The sequence below is a fragment of the Poecilia reticulata genome, linkage group LG19, assembly GCF_000633615.1.
Source record: "Poecilia reticulata strain Guanapo linkage group LG19, Guppy_female_1.0+MT, whole genome shotgun sequence".
Taxonomy (NCBI): Eukaryota; Metazoa; Chordata; class Actinopteri; order Cyprinodontiformes; family Poeciliidae; genus Poecilia; species Poecilia reticulata.
This window is the reverse complement of record NC_024349.1, coordinates 22,690,090-22,704,981: the sequence shown is the minus strand read 5'-3', so window position 1 is coordinate 22,704,981 and position 14,892 is coordinate 22,690,090. Positions and strand designations below refer to the sequence as shown.

General features: G+C 37.9%; 1 protein-coding gene across 2 annotated transcripts; it reads left to right on the top strand.

Annotated features, from left to right (window-relative positions):
• The first annotated feature begins 297 nt into the window (after positions 1–297).
• On the top strand, positions 298–14,634 carry LOC103481976 (ras-related C3 botulinum toxin substrate 1-like). 2 transcript variants are annotated; one of them, XM_008437840.2, is made up of 9 exons: positions 298–627; positions 1,716–1,787; positions 1,908–2,025; positions 2,439–2,501; positions 3,321–3,480; positions 4,359–4,483; positions 14,034–14,096; positions 14,322–14,481; positions 14,598–14,634. In XM_008437840.2, the coding sequence occupies exons 1-9, from the start codon at positions 593–595 to the stop codon at positions 14,618–14,620; spliced, it is 819 nt and encodes a 272-aa protein (XP_008436062.1). In that variant the 5' UTR covers positions 298–592; the 3' UTR covers positions 14,621–14,634. The 2 variants fall into 2 exon arrangements, with proteins under 2 accessions (XP_008436062.1, XP_008436061.1); XM_008437839.2 differs by lacking the exons at positions 298–627; positions 1,716–1,787; positions 1,908–2,025; ... (1 more) ...; positions 3,321–3,480; positions 4,359–4,483 and adding exons at positions 10,479–10,697; positions 11,790–11,861; positions 12,042–12,159.
• Positions 14,635–14,892: the final 258 nt, after the last annotated feature.

Below are 14,892 nucleotides of genomic sequence, written 5' to 3'. Positions count from 1 at the left end.
GGCTTCATGATTGTATTTCAAAGGCAGATTTCAAGAACAAAAAACCCAAACTGACCCAAACTCGGGCAAGAGTTTGGGTCAGGTGCTATTTCAAGATGTAGACGTGTGTAGGAATCTCCACGATGTCAGTAACACAAAAATTTAAAACTACTTTCACCACTGGTTGCCATACTTAGGTATTCTGTTTAGGTTTTGAAGATAAAGAAAAACAATGCAAATGTTCTGAGAACTGACAATCGCTGTGTGTCACACAAATAATAACCACTAGAGGGCGGGCTTTGACCATTATTCGGCTCGGACCGGATAAGACTTCCAGGGATCTACAGTTTCCAAATCAAACCGTGGGCGTATTTTTCCTTCACTCTTGCTTCGATTTTTTTTTTCTTCTGGGTGTTGTCTGTGCGTTTAACATCTCCGAAGTTTTACTGGGGTGTTGCTCCTGACCAGACACGGACAGTCAGATAGTTCGTTCTATGTAGAATTTTTATAAATCACTTCGGAGTTATTATCTCTCTTTTCGCTGCACTTTCAGGCAGCACAAGCAGACTGCTTTAATTTAGCTGCTGTTAGCTTGACCAGCTAACTGGGATCAATGCAGGCCATTAAGTGTGTGGTGGTGGGAGACGGGTGAGTTAATTTACATCTCTATTCCCATTCTAACCTCAAATGTTAGAGTTTGAATCGTAGGTTGTAGAATTAAAGTTTAAAAATTGTGTTTTTTGTTTGACCCAGTTAGCAACAGTTGGCTAGCGGCTAACAGTCCCAGATAGATTGACAGCTGCTGTGGTGGCTGCTGTCCGTCCAGCCGGGTCGCAGATTTGGCCTCAATCAGACGCAGCATGCTACTTTATACCTTTTAAGTCAATATATCTGAACTATTTATACTCCTAACGTTTGAGTTGCAATCACTTTAAGCAAAAGTGGGCGACTAGTAACATTTTTTTTTTTAATAAAAGCTGAATGTCAAATTCGTGGCACCTGACGGAGTTTGAAAGGAACTTCTAAATGAATCCAATATCACGTTTGTAGATTAAAAGCGTGTAATCGTTTATTCAGGTGAAATTCTGAGATAATTTATATTGCTAATTTATAATTAATTTAGTTTTTAGATATTGCCATGTGTGAGTTTTTGAACATTGTTCTGACTGGTTAGCGGTAAGAATAGGTGTCCGATAATGTGCAGAAAGTCTTTAAGTGTATTTCACCTTAAAAATAAATTGCACTAATAACCACAGCAATAACAAAACGGAGAGATGTTAGAATCATGCCAAAATAAAATAATTTTAAATAGTATTTATTATTATAGGTAGGTTTGGTTCATTTTGCTAAAAGAACAACACTGAGAGCAATAAGCCAAAACGACAAAAAAAAATTACGTTTTGCATTTAAGATACAATTCTTTTTTCATATTGTGTAAAAAAAAAAAAAAAAAAGGTTTAGGAGGTAAAATGAAAACTCGGCAGAATGCGCCATTTGTTTTAATCCGATTGATCGTCAGAATCATCGATCGCTAAAAATAATGGTCAGTTCCAGTCCTGACCTGGAGCACCAATACAAGTTGTGTTTCCCAATTCCTAGTCTCTGAATTAGAAATACTTTTTGCTGCTTATGAAATCCACTGTTCTTACTGTAGCAATCTCTCTCTCTCTCTCTCTCTCTCTCTCTCTCTCTCTCTCTCTTCAGCTCTGTCTCTCTCTCTCTCTCTGCCTCCTCAGGGCTGTGGGTAAAACATGTCTGCTCATCAGCTACACCACCAACGCCTTCCCAGGAGAATACATCCCCACAGTGTAAGTCCCACACTCCTCTACTCTGGTCATTCTTAATGTGATGGACCTAAAATGTGTTAGAGTAAACTTCTGGTCAGCAGGAATGTGCTTGAAAGCTCATTTTCAGCTCTTTCCTCGCAGATTTGACAACTACTCTGCTAACGTGATGGTGGACGGGAAACCAGTGAACCTGGGTCTGTGGGACACAGCAGGACAGGAGGACTACGACCGGCTGAGGCCGCTGTCCTACCCTCAGACAGTGAGCGTACACACAACCCCTCTCTGTCCATTGTCCTGCACAGATCTGTATTAGCTAGCCACTGCCAGAGAGAACACTGTCTTCACTCGGAGTTATTTAACAAAACAATCTCCCTCTCAGACAAGTACAGTGAATAATATAGAGTCTGGAGAACAGTAAGATGGAGTAAAAAGCAGCTCTTGTTTATGCCGTTTGTCTTCACAACAATCTGGTCTTTGTTCAAGAGACAGAGAGAGACAGTCACTCTGTATTTAACCAATATAATAAGTCCTGATTTGTGCTGTTATGTCATTATTATTCTATTCTATGTATTCTAACTCGATTAACAACATGATTTCTCATATTAAGGTATGAATACTTTCAGTGACGTTTTTAAATCAAGTTTTTTACTTTTGTTTTTGTTTTTTTTCCAGGACGTTTTTCTTATTTGCTTCTCACTCGTCAGTCCAGCTTCCTTTGAAAACGTCCGGGCCAAGGTAAGAAGAGCCTGGGCTGCGTTATGGATCTAGGGCTGCACCGATTGCAGTTTTCTTAAAGATCGCCGATCTTTAAGAAAACTGACCTGCCAATTCCGAATTTGGATGACAAGAATTTCTTTTTATATCTCAATATATGCTAAGTTAGCAACAGTTGGGTGACTATTATTAACCACACATGTGGGTAGCTCCATCAGTCAGCCCTCTTTCACAGCAGCTTAAAGGGGGACAGTGCGTTACAGTTGAACATAATATTGCGCAAATTGAAATTATGAAAAAAAAATCTGCTTGATGAAAACTCGCCAATTTCGAAACCCCCCCACATTTTTCTATAAAAAGTCTTTGTGTAAGGATGAGGCCCGATTGAAATGAGTTTTACAAAACTACAATGGAAAAACCTTTTCCTGCATCATGAGTCGTGATCATCAACCAGATGTTACTACTGCTGAAAACAACAAAGAAGACGACAGGAAGTGGTGGCTGAATTATGAATATATCAGTTTTAATGACTTGCCGTGTAAACAACTTACGTGTGATTTTAATTAAATTTCTTATTTAATGGAAACATCACAATTGCAAAACTGTTATTCCGACATTAGCAGAATATAGATGAATGTTGTAAACATCGGCCAATTAAGGAAATCAACTTATCGGTGTCCCCCCAATGAGAAGCAAAGCATGGAGTGTAGCTTGAAACGGTAAATTGATATTTTAAGGGAATATTGTTAATAATGAACAGACGTGTGCTTGGCATTAATCAAACAATGGAGCACCCTCATACTTCCTGTTCTGCAAGTGATTTCCCGTGTTGTCCTGCAGTGGTATCCAGAGGTCAGACACCACTGCCCCAAGACGCCAATCATCCTGGTGGGCACCAAGTTGGACCTGAGGGATGACAAGGACACCATTGAAAAGCTGAAGGAGAAGAAACTCTCTCCCATCATTTATCCACAGGGCTTGGCCATGGCTAAGGAAATAAGTCAGTTTTTGTTTCACACACCCCAGACCAATTTTTACTGTCATATTTGTCACTACTGAGCCAGCATTTACTCAACCTTTGACTCAGATTTGCATCAATGACCAATAATTAACATGATTACTTTTGGCATTATCTCCACTGATGATTTTTCTCACCTCAGTATGCTGGATGCTTGAAATAACTTTTTATTATTTCTCTAACTCATTGGAAGCTTCCAGAGCTTCAGCTCTCGACCATTTGTTCATCGTTCAATATTAAAACACTAAGTGATGATGGCTGCACAGCTAAAGTAACATGAACACGACACATGAACTATTCAGGATGACACACACATTTCAGAGACACAAAATTAATTTAATTTAATCCTGTAAACATTTTGCAATAAGCAACTGATCAATTAATCACACACTAAATTAAAATGAGCTTAATAATTCCCATAAGATCATGAATATTTTTTTAAAGGGCATTTTTATTTGGAGGCTTCATAATCCATTTTATTTATGCTTTTGATTGTATATAAGCTTTATTTTAGTTTTATTTATTGTTTTGGCTGCTGTTTTACTTTGAATATTTAAAATGTCTTCCAGGTCCAGTGTTGCATGTTTTTTACCAAACTGAAGTTTATTAGTATTTGAGAGGGTAAACTCTGCATTATTCTGACATTATCAACATATTACTTGGAAATGACCACAAAATAATATCATTTTTTGTAATAATTATCAGCACAATTTATCAACCAGCAACATTAATTCCTGTGACAGGTCTATAGATCTGTGCAACTTGCTGCTTTTCCAGCAATTATTATGAATGTCTCCCTTTTTCCTCTACCAATATGAGAAATATGTTAATAGTTGGATTGTGATGCTGTTTGAAACCAGGTGCAGTGAAGTACCTGGAGTGCTCTGCTCTGACGCAGCGCGGCCTTAAGACGGTGTTCGATGAAGCCATCAGGGCGGTCCTGTGCCCCCAGCCCACCAAGAAGCCCAGGAGGAGGAAGTGCACTGTACTGTAAGGAAGACCCGTCCGGATCAGAACACACAGCCAGGATGAAGRAGAAACRGCACAMAGGTTCCTACAACTAGCTTTTCTACCACGCCGGATCAGAGCATTTTGTACATAGGAGGGGAAAAATAAGAAACAGGAGTAAATTTCCACCTAAACTCTCTGAAATTTTTAGATTAATTCCAGAAATTTTCTGAAAAAAAACAAAGTTTCTGAGTTTCAAAAGTCGAACATTATCAACTTTTGAAACTCAGAAATGTCCACATTTTTTCTCGAAAATTTCTGAGGTGAGTCTTGAAATTTTCTACCTCCAGTGGCCCTGACTGGAGATGCTGCTTCTTGGAAGCAGTATTATGTCTGACTTCCATCTGAAAGATCTTCATAGATCTCAGTAAAGCTTCTTTTTTCCCCCTTTTTTTAATGAGTGGAACCAGATGTCCGTGTGGTTGCTGACATCTGGCTCTTTCAGATCCATTAGTACATGGTCAATTTTGAAAAGCCCTCAGGATGTGAGGGTAAGAATACAATTGGAAATTTTATGAAAAATATTCATGTATTTTTGTCATATGCAGTGAAGAAACACTACTTGAATGTGGATTTGTCATATTACTAGATTTTTACAGAAGAAGTTCCAGTGCTTCACTTTGCCCTGAACACTAAGATTCCTGCTGCCTTTATTGAATTTTACTTTATGCAAAAATGTTTTTTAGATACATTTAATTTTTTTTAAAATGTCACTTGTTTTGCTAGCTGTGCTCGACAGACTGGTTTGTTTACATGACTTCATTCAGATGGAGGTTGCAGAAACCCAGATTGCTGATCATATTTTAGTTTTAATGTTTGTTTTTCTCACTTGGGGTCGCACCGATTTTCTCTCTGATCTTTAAAAGCTTGAACTGCCAATTCCAGTTTTGACAGATGGCAATTTGTCAATTGTCTGAAAAGCGATTAAATATATAGGTATTCATATCAAAAAATCAGCTGATTTTTTTTTTTTTGCGGAGGCAGATAAGATCGGTTTTTCCATCTGAGTGTCTGCCAATTTTCTTAAAAATTGAGGAAATATGTGACAGTTTATCGGTGCACCCCTTATTTCAACATGTGAAGGACATGGCAACGTCACGCATAACCCGCAAAAACTGACAGAAGGAAAAGGAGTCGAACTCCTGGAGGACAGTATTTTAGTTGCATTCACTGCATTTATCTTTATTATTATTATTATTTCAGACATATTTATGTTGTCATGAAGGTTTGTGATTTTTCATGCTTTATTCCGAGGTATACAGAAGTGAGTCAGTGTTGTGATATCTGATGGGTGGAGCTCATTAGTGTTAGGCATTTAATATTGAATAAAAATTAGACATGGGTTGGTTGGAAATTCTCAGACTGATTCAAATTACACGTTTTGTTGCAAACAAAAATTACATATGATAACAAAGCTGTTTTATTCTATCTAAGATGCTGCAACAACATTACTAATCAGACTTTGAGCAGAAGTCCAGTTGAAAGCTGAACTTTGATAGCTTTATCCCAGCTGCTCTTCAGTAATGGTGGGAGTAAAAACGAGCTGGTCAGTGTGACTGTCTGCTGGCTGCTTGTGGACCCAAACTGTTTTAAAACGGCTTTGACTTCATAAAGGTGCTCAGTAGCGCCACCTGTGGTTCCAGCTCAACTGGGGTCCTTTTTCCTGCCAGCTAACCCGACAACACAGCAACACGTTGGGGAGGGGGCGGTGCTATTGTGTTCTATTTCGCCAAAGAAAACTCAGGTCACAATCACTTAGCAAAAATGACTCCATTGTAATTAGAAGAATGGTTTAATAGGAACATGTTTTGCGGTTTTGGAAACTATAATTTTTCTAAACTGTAACCGGCCCATGCCTAATGCTGCCCAACTGATACGAGAAAAACTAAACTAGTACAGGTTCTCTGAAGAGCCATGAATTCTGGACACTTTGTAATCGTTTTCAGTACAGCAGTATCTTTATGTAGTGTTGTGGTTTTTTTAAGCAAATAAAGTATTTACAAAGCTCTCTTGGATTTGTGTTTTGTGAAAATGTTACAGGATTCTTCCAAAGAATATTAATTTCATGTCTATATTAAATGATACTAGTAAATGCATTACCAGCTTGTAGTGGCAGTATGGTGTGAACTGTTCCTTTACAGGAAAACAAAAATCATTTTGGTCGAAGTTTCAAAAAATATTCATCAAAACTTTGATTTGATCTGGCAAGTTCTCCCTAAAATGACACTTCTTTATTAAGAATCACAATAAACAGCTTGGTTATTCACCTTTACCAGCAGCAACACCTGGTCAGAATTCCAGAGATTTCTCAGGCCACTGTTTGCAGTAAATCAAGAGGAAGTCCTGATCATTCCTGTAACAAGACGGAAACCGGAAACTCCACAACAGCTCACTTAGTTTGCTGTACACTTCAGACAACACAGGGACTCTGGTTTATGTTGTCTCTTGGTAATTTGTCCAGGTTAACTCACCTTATGATGAATGTCATTAAGTGTGGTGGTGGGAGATGGGTAAGTTAGATTTTTATTCTCACTTAATTCAGTGAAGTTCTAAGCTTCTCACTTTGAGTCAATACTGTAATGGTTTTACCTGAACATTTTAATCATTTGATAATTTCTTGATTTAAAAGCAATTCTGTAGAATAGAAATGTTATCTTTCTTTCTAAATTGGGTTATAGATTAATAATAGTTTCAGGTTGCAGGTTCTGTCATTCCATCCTTCCTTGCTTGTGTCTTATGCCATTTGCTTTCTTCCTTTCCATCCTTGTGTCCTGCCTCATTTTATTTTCACTGTTTCTTCCTGATGTCCTGTCTCTCTTCCTTTCTATCCTTGATTAGGTCCAAGCAGCAAAGCGCTGTGAAGGCCTATTGTAATCACAGGATTTCTTATTTTTCCGACATATAAAATTTTGGGATTCCAGTGAAACCGCAAGTGGGCATGGCCAAACTGTTCTACAGATTCTCTAGCGCGAGATGGGGCAAACTGCAGATCGTAGATATCTCAAATTCGGTATGTAAGCAGATCACCCTCACTCCTGCTAAATCAAGACAAAAAGCCTCTTGGAGGTTCAAGGAGGCAGCCATTTTGGGTCAAAGGACAAATTTTGGCCATTTTTCACTTTTACACACTTCAAACTTTAACAAACTCCTCCTTGGGATTTCGACCTATTGGCTTAATTTTTGGATGTAATGACCACAATGTAATGACCCGGGGAGCCACAGTAAGGACAGAGGTTGGAATATATTAGTTTCTTTCTTTCTTTCTTCAGGAGTAAGGCTGTGTCTGCCGATCTGCATGGGTTCAGGTTCGTTCTGGGTCTGAGAAGAGGAAGAAGATTAAATGCTTCAGGTGAATTTGACCGTTTCATCATTGGACTCTTAGGTCCAATGATAGGTTACCAGTCTAACACCCTTGTCCCCTAGTGAACTTTTCTTTTAATATTTGTAAATATTGCCTATTTTTTCTTTCCTCTTTCTCACCTGTTCTTCCATCACTCTGTGACTTTTAACATTTTAGTTGATGTCAAATATGTCTGTTGTGACCCTCTGTCCGACAGGCTAAGCATTACATGAATGGAAAATAAAGGTCAGAACACTTGGAATATGTTGGTCCATAATTATTGCACTACAGTGTGATATAAATATTTGAGATATATTGTGCAGCCCTAATGATGTCAATGAATTGCTTTAATACCTCATATTGTAATACTTTTTCTAGTGGTGCAGCACCGTATAAATTTTATATTTTTATTTGATTTGAACTCGTCATTGGAGAATTGGGAACTCAAAAAACTGAAAGTCCATATCTATTTACAAAATTTGCACGTAAGTATATATACAAAATCCATCCATACATTTTTTGCACAATGTGATGCATAGATGTGATAACAAATTTTTTTGTGTGCTGAAACCAGGTGCAGTGACGTACCTGGAGTGCTCCGCTCTGACGCAGCGCGGCCTCAAGGCTGTGTTTGATGAGGCCATCAGGACGGTCATGCTGCCCCCCAAAGTCCAGAAAAAACAGAGGTGCCAGATAGTTTGATGGAGATCCATGTGGACCATGAGTCAGAATTCCCACAAAAATCGTCTTTACAAACAGAGAAGATGTGAAATTTCATTTTAATGTGTAAACAATGTCCAGCTGTCCTTTTCTCCTGTTTTCTGGTTGCTTTCAAACTGACTAAGGATGTGATTTCTTTTTCAAAAACATGGTGACAAAACCTGCTTCCGGTTTTCTTTTAGGTCGGACCTAAAAGAAAACTGGGAACAGAGCAGAAAACAATTTATGAAGATGGGAAATATTGAATCCGATTGCCCAAAGATTGTGTGTGGAGTACCACAAGGTTCAGTACTGGGACCAGTTTTATTTAATTCGTATATAAACAACATAAGCAAAAGTGTCTAATGTATTAAAATTTGTGTTATTTGCTGACAACACAAATATTCTAGTCTCCAGTAAAATCTTACCTCAGAAATCAGTGAATTAAAGAAACGGTTTGACAATAGTAAATTATCGCTAAATTTGGAGAAGGCTAAATCATGTTTTTTTTTAAAACTGTTTCAAAAATACTCAAATTCAAGTTCAGACAGAAGGTGTAACTCTGGAAAGGGTATATGTTAATCAGTTTCTTGGTGTAATAATAGATGACAAAAGTTGGAAACCTCATTAAACATTTACAGAATCAACTATGTAGAAACATATCAATCCTGGCAAAAACTAAACATTCTGTATAATCATCTTATATTCTAAATAACTCTGATTTCGCCATATTTATCATATTGTTCAGAGGCATTGGGGAATTAATTACAAAAGTTGTGTACAACTACAGAGTATCCTACAGAAACGAGCCTTTTGAACCATCCATAATGTCAATGTTTATGAGAACACAAACCCTTTATTCTGAATTCTCAAATCTGAACATATGGTGAAGTTTAAAATTGCTCAAATTATGTTTAAGGCATCTAATAAACTGCTACCTGAGCTCATTCAGAACATGTCTGAAAGAGAAGGGGTTTTAATTTGAGGGGTTAGTCAAACTTAAGGATTCGTAGTTTACGAACAACAAGAAAGAACTTTTACATTTCAATTCATGGGGTAAAATTATGGAACAAATTAAATGAAGAGCTAAAACAAAGTCAAAAATGAATACAATTAAAATGTTGATATAAGGTCATTTTACAAGATATAGAAATATGGGTGAGAGACAGCACTAATGTGTGTGTAAATTGAGGCTAACGCATATGAGTGTGTGGATGGATATATATATATATATTTCGACGTATTTAAACCCAAATAAAATGGAACATTAATTAACCTATGTTTATTTTTTTATCTGATTTATGAGTCCATCTGAAAATATGGTACGAGTTTATGGGGTCGGAGTTCATATGTTTCTCACTCCTTCCTACTCCTTTTCAAGCATGTTAAGATTATTGTAGTACAAAAATGTATTTTGCATTCCTTGTGTGTGATTTTATTCTTCTATCATGTTCGAAATAAATAAATAAACCTGCAGAGTCACTTTTTCAACAATATTTTAGAGTCTTTAATGGAAGTTGTAGTTTGGAATCCATCTGAAACAAACAGTTCAAAAATACTTAATTAATATCAAAGGAAAAATGAAATGTTATTCATAGTAACAAGTTTCTTAAAAGAGTTGTTACTGGGGGGGGGGGTAACTGATTACTGGTCACTCCCCCAGTAATCAGTTACTAAAAACTAACCTGCCATAAAATCTAGGCTGGATTAAGAAAAGTGTATTATGATAGAAAACAATGAAAAATTAAATTAATTGCCACACAGAATCAACATGTTCACATCATGGTGTCTGATCACATTGGGCCACATTTGTTGATCTTAGTAATATATTTCTCTCATGTTCATATATTCATATATTGTTGATTGGAACTGACAACTAATGAAAATCCCATATTCAGTGTGTCACCTTTACCAGCAGCAACACCTGGTCAGAATTCCAGAGATTTCTCAGGCTGTTGTTGGCGGTAAATGAATAGGTTACAGGAACTGATCATTCCTGTAACAAGACAGAAACCAGAAACTCCACAACAGCTCACTTAGTTTGCTGTGCACTTCAGACAACACAGGGACTCTGGTTTACTTTACCTCCTGTTCATTTGTCCAGGTTAACTCACCATATGATTAACATTAAGTGTGTGGTGGTGGGAGATGGGTAAGTTAGATTTTTGTTCTCACTTTATTCAGTGTTTGATCTAGATTCAAAGTTAGTGTGCTATTTGAAACATCATTCGTGTTTAAATTCAGCATGTTTGCATTGATACAAACCAAAAACATTTCTAGTCTTTGTAAACAAGAAGACTTGAAGGAAAATTTGTGCATGTTCTTCGGCTTAGGCAGTTGATGTTCTAAGCTTCTCATAGTTTTACTTTGAGTCAATATTGTTAACAGTTTTGCCTGAACATTTTAATCATATGATATATATGATAAGTTGATTTTAGAATTTGTTTTAAAGTACTTGTGCTGACATTTAGAACATTACATGGCCAGGCTCCTGATTAACTTTGCCAGCTTTAATCTAAATATTCTGCTGCTCATGGTCTTTGTTCTGAAAGGCTGAATCTTTTGGTTGTTCCGGTTCCTTTCAGTCAGTGGCCCCAAGGCTGTGGAACAGCTGGCTCTTGCAGCTTTGCTGACTCTGGAGGCTTCAAAAAGCAACTAAAACATTTTTTTATTTTCCCAGGCTTTTATCTCTTGATTTTATTGTGTTTCCTATGTTGGTTTCATGTTTTGTGTGGTTTTAAGGTCGATTAATATTGTACAGCGCTTTGTGATTTTTATGTCTGTGAAAAGCGCTTTATAAATAAACTTTACTTACTATTTCTTGATATAAAAGAGCAATTCTGTAGAATAGAAATCTGGACAACAGCCTGGACTGGAGACGCAACAGTGACTACGTAACCTATAACCCTGTAACTACAGACAGACGAGTCGAGTCGTACAGAGTAGTTAGAACTAATGGAAAAAAACCAAATCAGAATCTTCCCTCCTTGAGTGCAGACTGGTATCCTTCTCACTCACACTTGTAAACAGACTCCTAATGCGAGGCAGAAAAACCAGAGAATTACAGTCATTTCTTTCCTCACCTGAAGAAGAAAATATGAGCTGATAAATCTATGTGATTGGTATAAAACATTGGGTATAATACAGACAAACATGGACAGTACTACATCAGAATGGTCAGCCATCATTAGAGGACACTCTTATTAAGTTATAACTCTCACTATTGTCTTATTTCTCTCCTCAGGTCTGTCGGTAAAACATGTATGCTCATCAGTTATACATCCAACGCCTTCCCTGGAGAATACATCCCCACAGTGTAAGTCCAACACGGCACAAACCACGACAACTTCTGACCAGATGTGGTCATATTCAGTAGAGAGCTGAGTAAAGTTTGAGTAAACAAGACAGATACAGAGATATAGTACAAGAGAATAAGTGGAACACTATGTCAAAGACAGTTTGCACTGAAAGCTAACGATTTGCTGTTTTCCTCCAGGTTTGATGGTTATTCTGCCAATGTAATGGTGGATGGGAATCCAGTGATCCTGGGTCTGTGGGACACAGCAGGACAAGCGGACTATGACAGACTCAGGCCTCTGGCCTACCCTCAGACGGTGGGTCTATGTTCAGTATGTCTGCTTACACTAGTGGTAGCAAGTAGGAATGCAAACAAATAATCGATTTATGATTAATTGTCACATAATGGTTTATCATTATTTGACATAATGATTACTGCCTATTGACATAATTGAGATTAGTTATAAAGAATGGGGAGGTGGATTAGCAGTGTTTGTGAACAACAGATGGTGTCACCCAGGACATGTTACTGTGAAGCTATAAATTAAATTGATGATGATGATGAAGTGTCGTCTCCGCAGACCAAACATTGAACTCTTGGCAGTAAGTTTCTGACTATATTATTTACCAAAAGGGTTCATTTTGGCAGCTGTTTACATTACTTCCTCAGCTCTTGCCGATAATGCATGCGATGTCATCAGTTCTGTTGTTGCCAACATACGAACACAACACTCCAATGCATTTGTGGCAATATCTGGTGATTTTAATCATGCCTCTTCAACTCAGACAACTTTTCACCAGTTTGTCAGCTGCTCCACCCAGGAAAACAAGATTTTGGATTTGCTTTATGCTAATGTCAAGGATACATATGTCTCCAAACCAAGACCTCCTCTGGGGAAATCGGATCATAATCTTGTTTTTCTCTGCTTTGAATACAAACCCCCTGGTGAAGAGGGAACAACATCAGATGTCCTATTTTCCACCTCAGTTATGGACTCTTCTGCTTCCACAAGTTTGTCTTCAACCAAATCAGGAGATGCTGATGCTCCCTTTGCCTTCTCTTCCCTTCCTCTCACTTTTCTGTATCTAGAAGTCAAGTGAAGAGGCAGTTGGAGAGACTAAAATGGAACAAAGCTGCAGGTACGGATGGTGTCAGCCCAAGAGTTCTGAAGAGCGAAGACATGCTGGCTGATTCGAAGAAAACTGATTTTCATCAGTCATCAACGACTACAGACCTGTTGCCCTGACATTCCACATCATGAAGTTCCTGGAGAGTCCTGGCGAAACTCATGACCCCCTCTAGTTTGCTAATCGCTGTGAAATTGGAGTTGAAGATGCCATCATACACCTGCTTCAATAAATCCACTGTCATCTGGACAAAGCAGGCAGTGCTGTGAGGATCATGTTATTTCTCTAGTGCATTTAACACAATTCAGCCTGATTTGCTCTGTTAGAAACTCCAGAAGACTCAGGTGGAGGCCTCAACAATCACCTGGATCTATGACTACCTCACTAACAGACCGCAGTTTGTGAGACTGAAGGACAGTGTGTCAGTAACACAGGAGCACCACAGGGCTCTGGACTCTTTTCATTCCTTTTCACTCTCTACACTTCAGACTTCCAGCACAAGTCCAACTTCTGTCATCTACAGAAACACTCAGATGATTCTGCAGTTGTCGGTGCATCAGACATGGACAAGAGGCTGAGTACAGAGATCTGGTGGAGCGCTTTGTGTCATGGTGTGGGAATAATCATCTCATCTTAAATGTAAACAAAACAAAGGAGATGATTGTTGATTTCAAGAGGAGCATGATTAGATCAAATCCTATTTCCATCATGGGAGAAGAAGAGGAGGAGGTTGATGAATATTAACACCAGTGTTCATCTGGACAACCTTGGCAATGTGAACTTTGGCTACAGAAGCTAAATAACACGATTACAAAATAAACTCAGGCACCACTGTTCCTATACTTTATTTTCTAACACAGTAAATGCTGCTTTGTAGCACACATTGTCCAAAAAACATATTTAAGTAAAAAACAAAAAATGTTAGAGCCTTAACATAACTACTTGCAAAACACTACATTCATTACAAGTCCAACAGAGTTTTCAATAGTTTACATTAAACTGTAAAAAGTTTGTGTTAAAAGATTTTTATGAATGTTTTTTATTTTACTTCCTTCCATCTTAGGACGTGTTTCTGCTTTGCTTTTCTGTTGTTGGTCCATCTTCCTTCGAGAATGTTCGTGCCAAGGTGAGAACAGCCTGCTCTCTGCAACAAGGCCAGATGTTCACATCTGCTCACCACTAAGTAGAAAACAGGGCCGTCGTTGACACAACCCAATGTCTACTTGAGAAATAAAGTTTATCTACATTTCTATATTTGGTTTTAGACAATAGAACATATAAGATACCAAAAGGTGGATGGAGAAATGTTTTTATTATTTCTGAGCTATTTACAACCTGTTTTCTTCTGCAGTGGTTTCAAGAGCTGAGAAGTCACCGCCCTATGACCCCAATTATCCTGGTGGGTACCAAGGTGGACCTGAGGAACGACAGTGAGACCATTGAAGCTCTGGAGGAGAAGAAACGGACTCCAATCACCACTGTGCAGGGCTTTGCCATGGCTGATGAAATCGGTCAGTTTTTGGTTCTCGTATTTTCTGTTTAAATGTATCTAGGCGCTACAGAAGGACTAACAGGCCAGAAAAAAACAAATAAAAACTGAAAGGTCCCATTTTTTTCTTTTTTGTAGGAAAGGAATGTTTTTCATTGTAGATCCAAAACTTTCAAAGGATTTTTATGTTTGCTGTATTAAAAGAAAGGTATCTAGTTTTCTTTAATTCTTTTAAGTTCAGTTGAACAATTTTATTCTGTTATAAAATCGGTTTTGGTTCACTTTCTTTCAAAACCATTGCCATATTTAACCAAGTTTAATAAGTGAAATAAAATTTGATTTATGTGCAGCAAAGTTGGCTTTTCATATAGATGTGTGTGTGTGTGTGTGTGTGTGTGTGTGTGTGTGTGTGTGTGTGTGTGTGTGTGTGTGT

What these genes read in the sequence shown, in the direction of transcription:
- LOC103481976 (XM_008437840.2), top strand. Translation starts at nt 593, where the DNA reads ATGCAGGCCATTAAGTGTGTGGTGGTGGGAGACGG. An exon ending in CGCTGTCCTACCCTCAGACA is followed by an intron (nt 2,026 to 2,438) that starts GTGAGCGTACAC and finishes TTTTTTTTCCAG; the next exon opens with GACGTTTTTCTTATTTGCTT. An exon ending in TGCCATGGCTGATGAAATCG is followed by an intron (nt 14,482 to 14,597) that starts GTCAGTTTTTGG and finishes TCTTTTTTGTAG; the next exon opens with GAAAGGAATGTTTTTCATTG.